At 42.8% G+C, this 20,194-nt stretch overlaps 1 protein-coding gene across 1 annotated transcript in view; it reads left to right on the top strand.

The window, feature by feature from the left end:
* Window positions 1–2,521: 2,521 nt before the first annotated feature.
* The window catches only part of LOC110087261 (kyphoscoliosis peptidase), a 30,886-nt gene continuing 13,213 nt past the window's right edge, over window positions 2,522–20,194 (top strand). The window contains exons 1-12 of the mRNA XM_072989241.2: window positions 2,522–3,190; window positions 8,110–8,219; window positions 9,247–9,294; window positions 10,085–10,138; window positions 10,288–10,353; window positions 11,936–11,977; window positions 13,823–13,867; window positions 14,625–14,678; window positions 14,831–14,896; window positions 16,319–16,360; window positions 17,634–17,693; window positions 18,975–19,057. Coding sequence (XP_072845342.2) covers window positions 8,129–8,219; window positions 9,247–9,294; window positions 10,085–10,138; window positions 10,288–10,353; window positions 11,936–11,977; window positions 13,823–13,867; window positions 14,625–14,678; window positions 14,831–14,896; window positions 16,319–16,360; window positions 17,634–17,693; window positions 18,975–19,057 — 651 coding nt within the window. The 5' untranslated portion in view covers window positions 2,522–3,190; window positions 8,110–8,128. The remainder of the gene's footprint in view (window positions 3,191–8,109; window positions 8,220–9,246; window positions 9,295–10,084; window positions 10,139–10,287; window positions 10,354–11,935; window positions 11,978–13,822; window positions 13,868–14,624; window positions 14,679–14,830; window positions 14,897–16,318; window positions 16,361–17,633; window positions 17,694–18,974; window positions 19,058–20,194) is intronic.

The raw sequence follows: 20,194 nt of genomic DNA, 5'->3' as shown, positions 1-20,194 counted from the left end.
GTTTACGAAAGGTAAACAGTGGCATGAGTTTATTCCGAATGACTCGTAGGCGTGCGCTGTCAAGGTGCGTGTGTGGGGGTACTGGACTCCAAATCCCAGAATTCTCCATTCTGGGAGTTCCACCTGCCAGACAGATACCTAAGTAGGCCTCATGTGAAGGGAGGCAGGAGTAGACAGGCTTCATGGCCGTGGACAGGCCGACCTCGGGCCTAGTTTCCTGCTGGAAAAGGAAGGTGACCTTGGTGCTTTCTGGGAACTATGGTGGCGGATGCCTCAAAAGCAGCTAGTCTCAAAATATGAATTATTTCCGTGTATTACAAACCTATTTCTTTCCTTCAAGGCCAGCCAAGTCAGTTGGCTTTGGGAACACGAGAATTGTCTTGCCAGTCAGATCAATTGACCACTAGGCCTCCTTTTCTGCTTCTGAGACTGAGCAGTAGCTGGCATCTCCAGCGATGTACCAATATATAGCCTCCAAGGTGCTTACGGGAGGCAGAGAGAACTGCTTGGTGTCTATAAAAGGGGAGCCTTGTGACATTTTATTTATTTATTTATTTATTTATTTATTTATTTATTTATTTATTTATTTATTTATTTGATTTATACCCCGCCCATCTGGCCTAAAAGGCCGCTCTGGCATAGTGGTTAAACTACAATACTGCAGTCAAGACTCTGCTCACAACGTGAGTTTGACCCTGACAGGCTCAGATAGCCAGCTTAAGGTTGATTCAGCCTTCCATCCTTCTGAGGTTGGTAAAATGAATACCTAGTTCACTGGGGTTACAGGGCAGTGTCTAGCCTACATAATTAAATTGTGCTATGAGGCAGTACATAAGCAACACACTTCTCATGAGCTGGCAAACATTTTCTCAAAACAATGGGGTCTGTGAGGATTCTAGTCCCAGTACAGGAAATATGGTAATTGAACCTCTGATCTGTTTCCCAGAGCCTCAGTTATCTGCCATTGCTAATGGAAGATGGGGTTTTCTCCCATAAGGTTAGGTGTGATATATGGCAACTAAGTTTGGGGAAGAATTGCAGCTGGGAAGATGTATGCATATTCTCTCAGCCTGTTACTAAACTTGGAAAAATTACTTCTAGAACTAAAATTCCCAGAATCCACTGGCTGGCAAAGACACTGGAGGATTCTGGGAAATGTATTCCTAAAAAGTAAACTGCTCAAATTTCTATTACAGCTGAGAGAGGCTTTCCCTGATGGGACATTGGACCTTTGTTCACTGACAGAATGAATGGAGCCACTCCCGCCACAGCTTTCAAATATACAAGAAACGCTTTCAGCTCAAACTGACTGATCTCACTGACAGCTGATTCCTGTTATACCTTGAGGAGTCTTCCTCAATGCAGTGGCTTAGCTGTATATGTGGGTAATGGGGCAATTTTGTGCTGCAGCTTTGTAACATATGAAAGCAGTTCACCGTGGGGCCATATGAATAGTATCCTGCCCTGGCACTGATAAAGAGAAACAAGCTCATGTTACCATCAACAAACAAATCGACATGATATGGGACAATATGCAGTAAACCAATGTCAATATTTCTTCAGTGACAGGCATATGCCTTGTAGAGGTTTCTTTTTTCTGTGCTTGGACAATTGTGGCCACAAACATATCCTCAAAGGATCCTTTTGAAAAAGTTCATTTTTTGGACTACAACTACCAGAATCCCCCGGTCAGCATGACTAGGGCAGGTGGAGAATTCTGAGTTGTTGCCCAAAAAAAGGAAATTTTTCATGTTCCAAATCCAGAACTCCCACTTCAGCCAGTCTAACCTCTAGCATCATAGGCTATGAGTTTTCAAACTTTTCAGCTCCAGGGTTCCCTTACCCCAATAATTTTAAGGCTCACTTCATTTTTAACTGTGCCTATGCACTGGTTCTCTATAAAATCCCATATTACTGCTATAAAAAGGCTATGCCAAAGAAACACAAATTCTGTCTAGTTCTATCCAGCTGGTAATGTTTCAAGTACAGACTCAAGCAGCTGGCCAAGTGTCTGGCATCTAAGGAGCATCCTAGATAAGCAGAGGAAGGCTCACCGTCAGAAGGCTGACCAGCAGGCGATGAACTGGCCACAGAAGCTACAGGCACAAAGATGGAATGGAGGAATTGAGAGATGCATCGCCAGATATACTAGCCGCACAGATCTTCAAAGTAGTTATACAGTGGCTCTGCTGCGGCTGCTGCTGTAAGCAGCATGTAGCGCAGAAGTCCCCAACCCCCGTTCCATGGCCCGGTGCCGGTCCGTGGCTTTGGCAGGACCGGGCTGTGGAAACAGATCTCACACGCCCCCCCCACATGTACTCCCCCCATGTGCCGCCAGCTGCATGCACGGCCCAGCCACCTGCATGCATGCAGGGCCTGCTCACCCATGCGTGCGCAAAAGCACCTCCACCCACACATGTGAGCATGCCCTGCCCCCCACGCATGTGTGAGCATGCAACCCATTCCCCCCCATGCACAGACCCCAGACCCCCAACCGGTCCATAGCTCGGAAAAGGTTGGGGACCACTGGTGTAATGGATGGAATGTCTCACCCAGGAGACTTGGATTAAAATCTTTGTTCAGCTATGGAAGTTCATTGGGCATTGCAATGGCAAATCACTCCTTGATCATCTCACATACTAAAAAAATCTGTATTAGGGTTATCATAATTTGGAAGCAACTTGATGACACCAAACAACATGTGGCATTTTTGGTCAGGTTGGGATACAGTTGTTTTGAGCCAGGAAACTCAACGCTCACATATAGCCCCCCCCTTTCCCCATTACTGTGCCACTTTAATTTCACTGTTGTTGCTGCTACACAAGCTACCATCCAGCATGCTACACAGGGAGCATCAGAAGTCAACTAGTGCTTCCAGGTGTTTCTTGGAGCCCAGGTCCCTCTTGTTAAATGTTTGGTGTCACAGTATAAACATCATTTTCCCCAAACATGCCTTGGTGATGAACGGACACACCTGGCTGTATAAAGAGTGCTTTCCCTTTGCCTTTTTCTATAAATAATACTGTTGCTTGCATAGGCATTGTTATAGAGGCAAAGTTCAGCCTTTCCCCAACAAGGAAATAAAAAGTGCCCGTCTGTTCCTCCAAGATATCTCCAAGAAATGTGCCCCTTTTTGACTTCAAGAGGAGAAATCTAGCCAGAAATCTGGTCACCATCAGCTCACAAAAAGGTAACTCAGGTGCCCTCCTCATCTGTTTGGGTTTTTTTTACAAAGAACATGAGACAAACCACTGTGGTGGTGATTGGTTATGTGGGTAGTAACAGGAAAGCTTTGTAAACGGGCAGCCCAGGAGAGTTCGCACACAGAAGCTCCTCTGAGGTGTACCCTGGGGAGTGAGATTTCTCAGGGCACCAAGAATAACTATCCAGCTCTTTTATTCTCTGGATATGAGGGTTCCACTTTGTATCTGTGTGTAAACAAAAGATGGGGGGAATGGCTAGATAAATAGCCACTGAGTGGCACTGGAGCTTGTAAAACTAGTGGTGCTGGCAGGAGGGTGAGTTATTTTTTAATTTTTCTTTTTTGTACTTTAGTAAAGAAAAGTGGATATTTTTAAATGCAGGTAAATGTACTAGACCAGTGGTTCTCAACCTTTCGGCCTCCAGATATTTTGGATATCAGCAGAACATTCACCATGTGGCTAGAGATTCTGGAGCTGTCCTTTTTAGAACATCTGGAGGGCTAAGGTAGAGAGAGAGCCACTCCATTCACCTAACTGCTGGCTCCTCAATATGCATAGACAGAGCCCTCTTCCAAATCCTGGAAAAGTTACTATGTAGGATAACAACTCTAAGAACCTCCCACGGCCATTGTGACTGGGAGATTTTGGGAGAAGCAATGTATCCAGTAGCATTGCTTTGTTTCTTAAGAAAAGAGGGTGCTAAAGTCACATCCTCAGTAGGCAGACATACATACAAATATAGGGAAGAGACCTCCCCACTCCAGGATTTGTTTTTTAAGGGGGAAGACTTAAGACAGGCAAGCTGGTCTTGAGGAATTTTGCTTACTTGCAGGACTGTGTTTGCATCTGCCTGGTTCATGGTCTGCATAAATAATAGGCTGCCATATTCAGTTCAGTTATGTCATACATTTAGTTGACTATTACTCATGATGATGATTGATTGATTAACATGAACCAACTGAGGCAGTTATAATAAATAATAAATGAAATTTAATGACAAAAAATTAACAACTTAAGCAAATGGAAACACATGGGAAGTTGTTACAGTATATGTTACCAAGTAGTTTTCAACGTATGATGACTTTAATAGGTTTTTCAAGGTACATGAGATGTTTGCCATATTCAGTTTTTGCTTTGCTTTGAAAACTAGTTTTACTAGTGTTAACCCCACCCAGTGAATTTCCATGGCCAAAGAGGAATTTTAACCCAGGTCTCTGGAGTCCTAGCTTAATACTTTTATTAGCTACACTCTTATTCAACTACACAAAAAAGTGGTCCAATTTTGCTTGATCATTGTGAGAAGGGGGACTTAGTCTAGCTCAGTTTAACTTACCTGGTCATAGGGGAAGTCTAAGCTCTCTTGCCTCTTCAGCGCAGGGTCAAAGACATGACTGACATTCCAAAAAAGAATATGTCAAATAAAACTTGTTAGTCATTAAGATTCCACATTTGCTGGAACTGACGAATATAGCTAATTCCTTGGATGTTTTTGAAATGTGAAGACCGACCTACTTCTTTGTTTCAGTAACTAGAGGAGTTAACTTTTAATTTACTTCAGAAAGGAGTAACATCTACAAGCTGGTGACTTGTAGTGAAATCATACACTCTTCTCCTGTCCACGTTGTTGGTGGCTTCAACGACCATGACAGAGTGCAGGTTGCAACACCCGGGCATAGCATGATCCAACATTTGGAACCATCTGCTACTCCTCCACCACCACTACTTAGTGAAGCCAAGTGCCATGTGACTATGAAAATAATGGTAGAAAATTACAGCTGCACTGCAAAAGGAACGAAGTTAATCCTTGCTAACTTAGTAATGATGTAACATAGGCATACGATCAATGTCAAGAAATGAATTAAATTTAAAGTTAAATTAAAATTAATTTAATTTTAAATTTAATTCGTTTTTGACATTGATCGTATACCTATGTTACATCATTAGGTAAAGGTAAAGGTTCCCCTTGACAATTTTTTTTGTCCAGTCGTGTCCAACTCTAGGGGGCGGTGCTCATCCCCGTTTCCAAGCCATAGAGCCAGCGTTTGTCCGAAGACAATCTTCCGTGGTCACATGGCCAGCGCGACTAGACACGGAACGCTGTTACATCATTACTATAAATATATTACGTCATTACTATTAATTTAATTTAATTTAATTAAGCATAGGATTTTGGGAATTCACAGATTGCAGTCCCCAGAAGTCTGCAGGAGTTCTCCAAGCCAGAGTTCTTGGGGTTTCAATCAAGAAATCAAAGTCTTTTTAAAGTTCTTATGCTAATAAACTCTGGCAGCCATTTTCAGCCTGTGGAGAAGACAGGAAATGAATAGATGTGGATAAACTCTACGAGAATTGTGGTAGTCTTGGTCCATTAGGCTCTGCGCAGGAAGCCTCTCAAAAATTAATTAGTCATGTGTCATCAAGTCAGAATTTATTCATAGTGTACTACAGTGGGGTCTTGACTTAAGAACGACTTGAGTTAAGAACATTTTGACTTAAGAACCACTCTCATAGGAAAATATTGACTTGACTTACATACTTAGATTTGAGTTAAGAACTGAAAAAAAACCACGTGGGAGGCAGGGAAAGTGCAAAATTTGAACTTTCAGTTAACTGTTGGCCAGTGAAAAGGGTGCCTGTCTGCTTCCTCACTCCTCCCAGCGTTTAGAGAGTGGACTGGGAGACAGTCTTCGGACTGCCTGGTACTGCCTGGACTGTATTTTCCCTGCCTTCCCTGAACCTTTCTTGACCTAAGAAAAAAAGAAACAAAATATCCCCCTCTAGTGGTCGAAGGCAGAATAGCAGCTTCCCATTAGTTTCTATGGACAGAAAAGAGCAGATACGGATCAAATGGTTCTCAATGCATTCCTATGGGAAATGCAGATTTGACTTGAGAACTTTTTGACTTGAGAACCGCCTTCCAATACGGATTAAGTTCTCAAGTCAAGACCCCACTGTAATAGGGCTTTAAAAATAACTGAAATGTTTAAGAAGTGATTTTACATTAAATTGCAACAGGAAACTAAACAATTCCCATAACAGTCCTAATGGTAGTTTCTTATCCACAATACAGATTACAGTTAATTCTTATCCACAATAGAGGTTATGTATGCATCAGGGACGTGGTGGCGCTGTGGGCTAAACCACAGAAGCCTGTGCTGCAGGGTCAGAAGATCAAGTGGTCGAAAGATCGAATCCACGTGACAGAGTGAGCACCCATCACTTGTCCCAGCTCCCGCCAACCTAGCAGTTCGAAAACATCCAAATGCGAGTAGATTAATAGGGACCACCTCGGTGGGAAGGTAACAGCGTTCCGTGTCTAAGTCGCACTGGCCATGTGACCACGGAAGATTGTCTCCGGACAAACGCTGGCTCTATGGCTTGGAAACGGGGATGAGCACCGCCCCTAGAGTCGAACACGACTGGACAAAAACTGTCAAGGGGAACCTTTACCTATGCATCAGAACAGTCAAGAGCTGAGGCACACCCAGAACAACTGATCGTTTCCCATGATCTACATGGTCTAAGTCTTTGCTGTAGTCTACAAATCATAAACTGATTTTTCTTTTGAAATTCTTTGGTGTGCTCCAGTAGCCAGCAGAAATTTGCAATATGATCTCAAGTGCTTCTTCCTTTTCAGAATCCAGCTTGAACATCAGGGCATTTCTTGCTCCATAAAAGGTAAAATACCACCAGGCCCCTAAAACTTTGTAGCTTAGCCCCACCTACCTGTTTCCTCTGTCTTCTCCACAAGATGAAAAGTCCTGCTGCAGTTTGAATTCATTAGCTTAAGAACTTGAAAACACCTATCAAAACGTTGATTTCTCAGTCAGAGCCCCCAGAGGTCTACGCAGCTGGGGGAATTTTTGAAGATTTCTGGGGTTTTGTTCTGTAGGCCTTCAATTCCCCAAATCCTCTGGCAGTTACAATTAACTGTTTGCAGTTCGTTCTCTCTGTGCTACACAAAGATCTCCCTAAACAGCATCTTGTTTTCTAACCTGATGCTTTTTGGAAGCACATAAGAAGGCTATGAGAACACTGTCCTCTTTGTTAATGTATTTTAACAGAGAACAGGGCTAGTGAGTCTGTCACTTTGAATGGGGGAGTGAGAGAATAATACAGTGTATATATCATTTACATGAGAAACCGTGAGATGCAGTGGATAGAATGCCAAAGTAGGACTCGAGAGAACTTGGGTTCAAAACCCTCACTTGTCATGGAAATTCACTAAGTGGTAGCTATGGTAAACCACTCCTAGAATATCTCATGCACCTCAAAAACCCTATACTGCCATACAGAAATGACTAGATGGTACATATGAACAAATAATGTCTGTCTGTCTGTATGCATGTATTTTATTTAGATACTGCCTTTCTCCCAATTACAGAACTCAAAGTGACTCATAAGTTATTAAAAGACTAAATTGGTTAAAAACACAATAGGTTATTACATCAAAAAAGAATTAAGCACATACAGTATAAGTATTAAAACAATTAGTGAAATGTTAAAAACACCTTAAAAGTTAAAACATACATAAAATAGTGTGTTCTTCACTGCCCTTTTAGCTGTTAAAAGCCTTTCTAAAAATTACGGTCTGGAAGAACAAGAGCAAGAGGGCCAACCTGGCTTTCTGGGGAGGACATTCTATAACTGTGGAGCAGTAGATTATATATCATGCATGCACACATATATGTACGATATATAATCTGTAATATAATATATTACTCATACATATATGTGTATATAATTTCTCTGTTCAGAAACTAACTTTGTGAAGGTCAAGAATATTTTGACACATATTGATGACATGATAGTACATACTTACTGTATATAAATATCTGTTCATCTCTTCCTCTGTACACTATAATGGGACAGAAATCTTCAATTGATTTACTGCTGTTCCTTTCAGTTGAACATCAAGGAGAAGAATGGCTTTCCATGAGAATCTATCTCGCACTCAGCAGATACTGCTGGCAATCTTCTGCTTCCCACTTCTGCCCTTCTATCTCTGCTACTTATGTAAGTTGTTGGAAATGAATGTGCTACAGTTCAGCTACACACATATCATAGGCTTCACTGGAGCCTCCGCTGTTTCCATTCTCCAGGCAACAGGCACCTATAATGCCACAAAGTACCCCATGCCAAACCTGTACTATAGGATAAACATATTGGGAAAGTGGAAGTTAGAGAGGAGATAGAAAAAAAAGATGACAGTGTGAGAGTGAGGTGGTCTTGCGGTAGACCCTGTTGCAAGAGAAGCATGTGAGAAGGCAGCAGGCCATAATTTACATGGCACACAGAGAGACTCTCCTTAATTGATGTGGCTCTCCAGTCCAGGAGACCACGGAGTCATCCTCCTGATAGAAAATTAGAGGGGAAGGATGCCAAAGGATCTGATGGCACCTTAAAGGAGGAGAAGGGGAAGAGGAGTGATGCAGGGATGGCTCATGGTTCAAGATGGATGTTAGAGATCATCGTGTGTTCTGACAAACTACCTTGAATGAGCTAAATTAAGTACAGAATCAAAAACAAGGAGTTAACTTGCAATAACTTGAGAAAAAGGTTTATTAACTACAGACTTTAGTATTTCAGTAGCAAAGGTCAAAATATAGCATTGGAATGGAGAAAGAAAGAAGGCATTTGTCTTACGTATTCCAGGTAAGTTTCCTTAACTGTGAAGAATGTTTCTAAACTGGATAAACCACCCCCTAAAGCTGGATGGCATGGATGCAAGTACAGATGGAGAGAGAGCCATCAGGGAGCATGTGCTCAGGCAATCTCCATCTTGGAAAAGGGGACCTTCTTCAAGGAAGAAGACACATAAGAGAGAGGAGAGGCACGAAATGACCAAGGCGCAATAGTGCCCAAATAGCAGGGTAGAACTGAGTGATTGGCAGAATCACCCACTGCATACTGGGACGCTATTGATCCTCATACTCCAACACTGGAGAGGGTACAGTACCTGCAGTTTCAGGGTGAAACTGCTTGGACTTGGCAGCCATTTCTTCTATAGTTCCAGATTACTAACTCTATGATATCTCTGTAGGCTTTTCAAGGAATGACAAGGAGGAGGATGAAGATGTTCACAACACTGGTGAGTGGAAGTCAATGTCTTCCCTTCCTGCCATAAAACAATAATAACTGGTGACAACTGTGCTTCCTTCTTAAATCCTTGCGTCCTCTTGCTCTTACTGATTGTTAAGCAGTTTTGACCTGTGGAACTAACGCCTGGTCTAATAGCCAGAAAGGTAATATGTATCAGGCTCTTCCCAACGTGTAGAACCAAGAGAGTGGAATCTTCTAATTGAGCGTGATAGTTGAGATTAAGGCCAAGGGACACACTAGACTTTAGAGAAAGCTCATTATTAGAAAGTAGATATCTATTAATCTTCTAGAGATGTGATTCAGGGAGAACTTCATGCCTGAGAAATCACCCTTGCAAATGATACCCGTGATTACATCCAGAAAGGAGAAAAATCAAAAAACAAGTAAGCTATTTACAAACTATAGCAATAATTATATGCTGTCAAATCGATTCTGACTTGTGGCAGCCATTTCCAGAGTTTCCTTGGTATAAAATATTCAAAAATGTTTTGTTGTTTATTCGTTAAGTCGTGTCCGACTCTTTGTGACCCCATGGACCAGAGCATTCCAGGGCCTCCTGTCTTCCACTGACTCCCAGAGTTTCATCAAATTCGTGTTGGTAGCTTCCATGACATAAAAATGTTTTACCATTCCCTTTTTCTGAGGGACCCCGGGGACTGTGCAGCTTGTCCATGGCAACATAGGCCGGTTTGTTACTGGCAAAGTGAGGGAGGTGGGCTGTCACAGTATGGATTCTCCCAATATATCAGGGTAATAATGGTGGATCCTGTTCCCAACAGCACAAGCAGAAGAAGGGAGGATTCAGACAATAAGTGGGCAATCCAGATTCACAGGTGAGAAATGTTTCCTCAATTTTAATTTTTTTTCCATAGAAGAATGGTTTATTTTTGCTCACTGTCATGCCATAATGAGCTCTTTAATGTGATTGCATCCACTGTCTCTTTTCCGAGTCTTTGAGATGCTTCTTTATTTGTTTGAATAGGACAGACAGCTGACGTACGGTACGATCAGCGGCAGGAGCCTGTTGTGACCTTCCAGCCTGACCAAAGTAGGTGCAGTGCATAAAGCAGTGAATATTGATCTTTAAAACAGAGATACTATAATCATGATCTTGGTTAGGAAATCGTTATCTAAATCGAAATCAAGCACATGGTCTGAAAATACCTAGAAGCAGATACTTTTCTTGAAGGTAGGTAGTAATAAATTAATGTTGTATTCAACATGTAGTGCAGGCACACAACGTCTGTGTTGAAGAAACCAGATAATTAACTGCTGCACCCTGCTTTGCGATTTGCTTTCCAGAGACTGATGATGGATTATTAAAAACAACAACAACTATTATTGTTGTTTAGTTGTGTCCGACTCTTTGTGACCCCATGGACGAGAGCACGCCAGGCCCTCCCGGAGTTGGGTCAAATTCATGTTGGTAGCTTCAGTGACACTGTCCAACCATCTCGTTCTCTGTCGCCTCCTTCTCCTCTTGCCTTCACACTTACCCAACATCAAGGTCTTTTCCAAGTAGTCTTCTCATGAGATGGCCAAAGTATTGGAGCCTCAGCTTCAGGATCTGTTCTTCCAGTGAGCAGTCAGGGTTGATTTCCTTCAAAATGGATAAGCTTTTTCCGCTTCCAGGCAAGGGGACTCTCAAGAGTCTCTTCTAGCACCACAATTCAAAAGCATCAATTCTTCGGCAGTCAGCCTTCTTTATGGTCCAGCTCTCACTTCTATACATTGCTACTGGAACAACTATAGCATTGACTATGCGGACATTTGTTGGCAAGGTGATGTCTCTGCTTTTTAAGATGCTGTTGAGGTTTGTCATTGCTTTCCTCCCAAGAAGCAGGTGTCTTTTAATTTTGTGGCTGCTGTCACCATTTGCAGTGATCATGGAGCCCAAGAAATTAAAATCTGTCACTGCCTCCATATCTTCCTCTTCTATTTGCCATGAGGCAATGGGTCCAGTGGCAATGAACTTTTTTTTTAATGTTGAGCTTCAGATCATTTTTTGTGCTCTCCCCTTTCACCCTCATTAAGAGGTTCTTTAATTCCTCCTCACTTTCTTTCATCAGAAACTATATGGAGGCGCAAATCATTTGTTGTTTCAGAAACCAGATCATTTCTGTTTCTTTTTTCCAAAGTGGCCAAATAGTGTCATTGTAATGTTTTCTGCTTTCATTTACACACACAGACACACAGACACACCCACACACACTGGCTTTCTCTCTTTGTGTCTTTCTGCTGCTTAACCTCAGTTTCTGAGTCTCCTCTACTGTTTCCCTGCTCTTTGTTTCACTACAGATTATGTTGCTGTAGAAATCTCATCCTCAACATCCTACAATATGTTTTCCTTCAGAAAAGGTGGTTTCTCATCTACAAGTAAATTAACTTCTTTCATATTGCATTTTTGTAGGATCACCCGAATCATCCCACTGTTCCTGCAACTACTGTTCCAGTTTGTGTACATAATAGGCTTCACAAGGGTGTGTTTTCATCTGTATGAGTGTGGACAATGGACATTGTCTGTGAGGCAGGAGATAAATTAGAACATTCCCATTTATGTCTATGGGACGAAGGATGCAAATAGAGTCTTCAGCAAACTCTTAAAGTATTTTTTGTTTTCTTCTCTGCAGGAGCTCAGGTGTTTCCCAAACAGCCATGGCAGGATAACCAAGGTAAGGTCTTCGTAGGACAGTATACTTGTTGTGGGTTTGCAAGGTTGCCAGCAGGGAGGGGGACTTGAGCTGTAGAGGTTGCTAAGAAGTCGGACTTAAGTCATACCGGGGACTGAACTCAGGGTTTTTTTGTCTCTCCAATGATTTGGACTTGATTTGTGACTTGGAACCCACACAACCCCCCATTTTTGGGGGGACAGGAAGCTTGTTTTCAACAGGGACTCAGACTTGGGGCTTGGGACTTGGTACCAAAAACTCGGACCTAGGATCCAGACCCAAAGTTTGGCCAACATCCCTGGTTGCCAGGTCACCAGTTTCAAATTCCTGGAGGTGTCCAGGCCAAAATGGAAGAATAATTGGATCACAACGAACCATCCTCTCCTACCATGTTAAGTGTTCATAGTGTGTTCTGAACAATTATCTTCGATGAGCTAAATTACGTACAAAGTGAAAAACATGGAGTTAAATGCATTCACGGCTGGGATCAGATGGTTGTTCTTCCTAATGTTTCGCCAGTCTCTGTGGCCAGCATCTTCAGAGGACTGGAGTCAAAACTCCCATATGCCTTCATGTGCTTCCAGCACTGAATAATACAGCCTGCAGAAGGTGAACAAACTCTATCCAGGCACAAGAGCCGGTGATCACTGCACACAAAGACCAGCTAACGACACCCATCCATCACAGTGACAGACCATCGCTCCCCCTTATCACAACAATACACTCACAACAAAAAACATGCTGACCACCATAATCACCCAATCTCCAGAAAAGGACAAAAGCTGATCCCACAGCTATAAATACAGTGGGGCCTCGACTTACAAACTTAATCCGTTCCCGAAGTCCGTTCGTAACTCTAAAAGTTCGTAAGTCGAAACCATTTCCCCATAGGAATGCATTGAAAACCATTTAATCCGTTCCGGCTGTTATTGGTTCTTAAGTCAAGGGGCGGTTCGCAAGTCAATTCATTAGTTCCCATAGGAACGAATGCAAAGCTGCTTAGTCCATGCCTACCACTAGGGGCAGAATTTTTTCTCTTTTTTTCCCCTCCCCCCCTTTTTTGGTTCGTAACTTGATTCCGCGTTCGCAAGTAGGGTCTATTGTTTCCTATGAGATCGGGTTCGTAACCCGAAATGTTCGCAACTAGGGCCGTTTGTAAGTCGAGGGCCCACTGTACTCAATTATCTCACAAAACTGCACCAGAGCACAGATAGAGTTCCTACTCCTGTTCCTCTGAAGATGCCGGCCACAGTGACTGGCAAAACGTTAGGAAGAACAACCTTCAGAACACAGCCAAACAGCCTGAAAAACCTACAACAAACATGGACTTCACTTGCAATAACTTTAGAAAAAGGTTTATTAACTAGACTTTAGTATTTAGGTAGCAAAGGTCAAAATATAGTATTGGAGTGGAGAAAGAAAGAAGGTATTTGACTTATATATTCCAGGTAAGTTTCCTTAGCTGTGAAGAATGTTTCTAAACTGGATAAACCACCCCCTAAAGCTGGATGGCATGGATGCAAGTGCGGATGGAGAGAGAGCCATCAGAGAGCGCGTGCCCAGGCAATCTCCATCTTGGAAAAGGGGCCCTTCTTCAAAGAAGAAGGAACACAAGAGCGAGGAGAGGCAGGAAGTTACCAAGGCGCAATAGTGCCCTATTAGCAGGGTAGAAATGAGTGATTGGCAGAATCACCCACTGCATACTGGGACGCTATTGATCCTCATACTCCAACACTGGAGAGGGTACAGTACCTGCAGTTTCAGGGTGAGGTGCATTCCCTGCTTGGACTTGGCAGCCATTTCTTCTATAGTTCCAGATTACTAACTAACTCTATGATATCTCTGTAGGCTTTTCAAGGAATGACGAGGTGGATGAAGACGTTCACAACACTGGTGAGTGGAAGTCAATGTCTTCCCTTTCTACCATAAAACAATAATAACTGATGACAACTGTGCTTCCTTCTTAAATCCTTGTGTCCTCTTGCTCTTACTGATGGTTAAACAGTGTTGACCTGTGGAATTAACGCCTGGTCTAATAGCCAGAAAGGTAATATTGAAGAACAGATAGAGGACATTGTCAGAAGACACAAGAAAAGTGCAAATGGAAGACATCATCTGCTAATGCTCGCTGCGGCTATACAGTTCGGTGAATCTGGCAGGGCAATTATGTACACAATCAAATCCTTGCTTTAAAAAAGAAGAAGAAGTAATGAAAGCTGGTGTTTAGCGTAATCACTGAAGCCAGTCTTAAGGAAAAAACTTTATTAAAGTGGAATACATATTCTATGTTTCTATAAGAGAGAGAGAGAGAGAGAGAGAGAGAAGTGAAGAGATGTGGGCGCCAGTGAAGTCAATCCTCAGAGTATCAGTCTGTGGGATGGGGAAGCAACAGAGTAGAGGATAGAGGAAGAGAACTGCCAATACTGCAGGGAAGCCTAGCCAGATGAATCTACCATTGTTTCACCCCCTTGGAGCACACAGTCACTTGTGTGGATATTTAGAGGATTGAACCATCCCTGTGCCATTTTCTCAATTTAAATTCCCTTTTCTCCAGAAACTGCTGTTACTGGGAAAGTGGGGGAGGTGGGCTGTCACAGTATCGATTCCCCCAATATATCAGGGTAATCATGGTGGATCCTGTTCCCAACAGCACGAGCAGAAGAAGGGAGGATTCAAACAATAAGTGGGCAATCCAGATTCACAGGTGAGAAATATGTTTCCTTAATTTTAATTTTTTCCATAGGAGAAGAATGGTTTGTTTTTGCTCACTGTCATGCCATAATGAGCTCTTTAATGTGATTGCATCCACTGTCTCTTTTTCCAGTCTTTGAGATGCTCCTTTATTTGTTTGAATAGGACAGACAGCTGACATACGGCACAATCAGCGGCAGGAGCCTGTTGTGACCTTCCGGCCTGACCAAAGTAGGTTCAGTGCATAAAGCAGTGAATATTGATCTTTAAAACAGAGATACTATAATCATGATCTTGGTTAGGAAATCTTTATCTAAATCAAAATCAAGCACATGGTCTGAAAATACCTAGAAGCAGATATTTGTCTTGAAGGTCGGTTGCAATAAATTAATGTTGCATTCAACATGTTGGGCAGGCACACAACGTCTGCGTTCAAGAAACCAGATATTTAACTGCTGCACCCTGCTTTGCCGTTTGCTTTCCAGAGACTGATGATGGATTATTAAAAACAACAACTATTATTGTTGTTTAGTTGTGTCCGACTCTTTGTGACCCCATGGATGAGAGCACGCCAGGCCCTCCCAGAGTTGGGTCAAATTCATTCTGATAGCTTTAATGACACTGTCCCCTTCGTTGCCTTCACACTTTCCCAACATCAGGGTCTTTTCCAGGGAGTCTTCTCTTCTCATGAGATGACCAAAGTATTGGAGCCTCAGCTTCAGGATCTGTCCTTCCAGGGAGCACTCCGTGTTGATTTCCATAAGAATTTATAGGTTTGTTCTCCTTGCAGTCCAGAGGACTCTCAAGAGTCTCCTCCAGCACCACAATTCAAAAGCATAAATTATTCGGCAATCAGCCTTCTTTATGGTCCAGCTCTCACTTCCATATAGCACTACTGGAAAAACCATAGCTTTGACTAGGCGGACCTTTGTTGGCAAGGTGATGTCTCTGCTTTTTAAGATGCTGTCAAGGTTTGTCATCGCTTTCCTCTCAAGAAGCAGGAATTTTATAATTTCATTGCTACTGTTACCATCTGCAGTGATAATGGATCCCAAGAAAGTACAATCTGTCACTGCCTTTAACACCGTCATTAACAGGTTCTTTAATTCCTCCTCAGTTTCTGCCATCAGATCATCATTTGTTATGTCAGAAACCAGACCATTCCTCTTTCTTTTTTCTGAAGTGCCCAAATAGTGTCATTGTAATGTTTTCTGCTTTCATTTACACACACACACCGGCTTTCTCTCTTTGTGTCTTTCTGCTGCTTAACCTCAGTTTCTGAGTCCCCTCTTCTGTTTGGCTGCTATTTGTTTCACTACAGATTATGTTGGTGTAGAAATAGCATCCTCAACATCCTACAATGTGTTTTCCTTCAGAAAAGGTGGTTTCTCATCTACAAGTACATTAACTTCTTTTATATTGCTTTTTTTAAGGATCAGTGGAATCATCCCACTGTTCCTGCAACTACTGTTCCAGTTTGAGTACATAATAGGCTTCACAAGGGTGTGTTTTCATCTGTATGAATGTGGACAATGGACATTGTTTGTGAGGCAGGAGATAAATTAGAACATTTCCATTTATGTCTATGGGCCGAAGGATGCAAATAGAGTCTTCAGCAAACTCTTAACGTATTCTTTGTTGTCTTCTCTGCAGGAGCTCAGGTGTTTCCCAAACAGACATGGCAGGATAACCAAGGTAAGGTCTTTGTAGGACAGTAGACTTGTGGGTTTGCAAGGTTGCCAGCAGGGAAGGGGACTTGAGCTGTAGAAGTTACTAACAAGTCGGACTTAAGTCACACCGGGGACTCGACTCAGTTTTTTTTGTTTTGTTTTGTTTTGTTATTTTTATGTTTTTGGTCTCTCCAGTGACTTGGACTTGATTTGTGACTTGGAACTCTAACCCAACCCTCCCTTTTTGGGACTCAGACTTGGGGCTTGGGGCTTGGTACCAAAGACCCAGACTCAGACCTAGGATTCAGACCCAACGTTTGGTCAACATCCCTGGTTGCCAAGTCACCAGTTTCAAATTCCTGGAGGCGTCCAGGCCAAAATCTGGCACTCAGAGATGGGTCCTTGCCATGTCATCAAGGTAGAACAGGCAAAGATTGGAGAGGGAAAGATTTTCAACATCGTTTCTGAATCACACAATAGTGGGAATTAACATGGGGAGAATCCAGGTAAATGGGCCCAGAGCCTCAATAAAATCCAGCTAACCAAATAATAATGGTGACCAAGAGCCAGGAGGGGGGGAAATAAATTATTATTATTATTATTTATTATTTATTTAATTTATATCCCGCCTATCTAGTCGTGGTGGACTACTCTAGGCACCTCCTTTTCACCTGCCTGGAAGTTGTATCATTTGTGTGAGTCTCACAGGATTCCCTCTAGGGGCCTGGTGGCCGAGGAGTCCCCAGGCAAAAATTTCATGGGTTCCAGCCTGGTTTTGTCACTCTCAGCAGTTTTTAATAAAGCTGCAATGTCAGCCCCAACTGCCTCTTCCCCTGCATTCCCAGGGGGTTGCGTTTTGGGCACTAATCCTCTGTTCACAGTAAATCCAACTGGGCCCTTGGTTGACTTCACTGGGGTCCCTGAGTGTCCAAGTCTAGAGAACTGGGTGGGAAATGTGAGTATTGATCAGGGGATGGTAAAGACGGGCAAGGGGAAACTGGGTTCTGTGATGCTGCTCTTCCTGCCTCTGTTGCCGCTTGTGTTTCCAGTGTCAAAGCTGGGTTGGGCATGGTGGCTCCTACGAGACCTGGTCACCCCAATTACCGTCAAGATGTACAGTAAAACAGCAAACGTGGGCACAGTAATAGGGGCCAGGGCCTGCAAAAACAGGTAGAGTGTTAACATGCAACCTAGGAGCTGTGTTTTGACTGATCTTGGATTAGACCTCCTTATCTGGGCCTAGTTTCATAGCATTTCCTGTTTCTGCTCATCTCATCCCAACAATGACACTTCCGCAGGCTTTGAAGATGACAGAGGGCAAGGAGCAACGTCCACTGGGGGACAACAAGGCCTGTATGGTAAGTAGCAGTTCTCCTTTAGAGTCAGAGGACAAGCGTTAGTAGGTCATAAGTGAAATGCTGCCTCCCCTCTTGCTTGATTTTCTGGATGAACAGGAAAACTGTCCATTTGCTCCTTCACTCTTAACGTAGGCATTTTGTAACCAGGCCGGGGGGGCATCCATCTAAATTTTGGAATAAAGGGTTCCCACTTGTTCGCTGGATGAACCACCCCATATCTTAACCTTTTTAAGCACTATGTTGCAGAACTTCAAAAATATAAGGTTGAGAGGCCAGGGCCCATGCTGGCTAAGGAAAATTTTGCCATCTAAGAGCCAAAGAGAGCAAGCTTTGGGCCACCACACTGTAAAATTTGGTGTGATACTGATGATGTTTAAAAGGTCCTTATTTTCTGTGCAATCTATTTTAACTCTTGATAGGTAAAGGTAAAGGTTCCCCTTGACATTTAGTCCAGTCGTGTCCGACTTTAGGGCATGGTGCTCATCCCTGTCTCCAAGCCATAGAGCCAGCATTTGTCCAAAGACAGTTTCCGTGGTCACGTGGCCAGCGTGACTAGACACGGAATGCCATTACCTTCCCACCGAGGTGGTACCTATTTATCTACTCACATTTTCATATGGTTTCGAACTGCTATGTTGGCAGGAGCTGGGAAAAGCAACGGGAGCTCACTCCGTTGCGTGGATTCGATCTTACGACTGCAGGTCTTCCGACCTTGCAGCACAAAGGCTTCTGCAGTTTAACTCGCAGTGCCACCATGTCTCATTTAACTCTTGGTACCCGTCTGCAAAGGCAGAACAAAGGGCTATTTTGCATCTAGTGAACCGTCCCTGAAAGGCTGCATGCCCTGTGCCAGAAAGATAAGGGTTAGCTCCCTTAAAGGGGGAGGATGGATAATTTTAAGTGGAAACACAAGTGGATGGGATGTTTTTTCCTGAGCTAAACCATATGCCTGTGTGGACAGGCTCTTTGTGACCTTTCATCTTTCTCTCTCTTTCCCAGAGATGAAAGCTCCACATGCCTCTATATAGTGGAAGTGGATAGCTCCTTAGGTCAGTGAGCAAACCAGCCCATCCAAGTTTTAGGCTTGGTTTTACCTGAACGCTGTCCCCCAAATAGGTGAAACACCTTTGATAGATCCCTTAAATTCAGACTAAAATCTAGACTGGATTCATTACTCCAAGACACTAACCTTTACTGACTGTATATGAACCACTTCTGTTTCCTCCTTCATCTTAAATTTGTTGAATTCCTAGAATGGCCCTTCTGCATTTTTTTTCCTAGCTCATCCATGGGATAAATCCAATCTGAAATCAATACCACTAGACTTGGACCAGTTTAAGAATCTGGATGCTTATGCGTCAAAGGTAAACTATATTTTATTGTGGTATATGTTCCGGCATAGAATCTATAAGATCAGGGTTTTTTCTAGTTTAGAGTCGTGCAGATTTGTGGTTTTGGACAACAACCTGTACAATTCTTCGGACTGAGAAATTCTGGGAGTTGTAGTCCAAAAACACACACCTGCACACTTCTACCCCAGATGTTGCTAAAAGGTAACTCTCAATCCTAGACAGCATAGCCAAGGGGAAAAAACCATGGGAAGTATATACCGTAGTACGTACAACCTTCTGCAGGCAGCCAAAAAAATTCCTTTGCAGGCAGGCTTTTCCTTGATGACTGGTGGTCTGAGAGGGGGTTTAAATGGACTGTTGTGCTCTGTTGTTTTAAATATGCTTTAATATTGATCTTAGCTACCATTTTAATACATTACTTGTTTAATTCTTTTTACATATTTGTATACTTACTGTTTTAGCTTTTAAATACTGTACTGTTTTAGTGATGTAAGCCACCTTGGGTCCTTTTGGGGAGAAAGGCAGCATAGAGATATTTAAAATAAATAAACAAACAAACCTCTGAAAGGCCACATACATTCCCCGCCCCGTGCCAGACTGCCAGTGTTGCTGAGGTTTTCTTTCCCCACCTAGATTTGGAATGTGATAATATTATCAAAATGCAAAGTTTGGAAAAGTTACGTTTTGCCCTGCTTAACTCAGAATCTCTGAGACAGCGTGACTAATAGCTTTCCCAAGTCCTGGAATTCTCAGTAACCTCATCAAACTACTATTCCCAGAAATCTCTGGGAGTTGAGAGGAGACTCTAGAGCCAAACCACATGTGGCAAAGGGAGGCCCGAATCAAATTTTCTGGTTACTTCAAAGCTGCCACAGAGGGCTCAAATTAGGATTAGATCAATTACGCTGAGGAGGAAGTCGTTTGGAATCATTTGGTCTTTCCTTCAGAATGATTGTTTACACTCAGGGGTATGTATCCAATTGTAATCAGCAAATTGATTGATGATTGGAAAGGTAAAAACTCCATGTGGCCTTTGTGCAAATTCCAGAAGGCTAGATAGCAGATTATGGATAAGCTAATTCGTAGTTGATTGACTAAAACAGAGAGAACTGGATCCAGACTTAACTCAGATAGGAATCCAACGGAGCT

The sequence above is a fragment of the Pogona vitticeps genome, chromosome 2 (genome assembly GCF_051106095.1).
Source record: "Pogona vitticeps strain Pit_001003342236 chromosome 2, PviZW2.1, whole genome shotgun sequence".
Taxonomy (NCBI): Eukaryota; Metazoa; Chordata; class Lepidosauria; order Squamata; family Agamidae; genus Pogona; species Pogona vitticeps.
The sequence above is the reverse complement of the archived record's forward strand: the minus strand, read 5'-3'. Positions and strand labels throughout refer to the sequence as shown.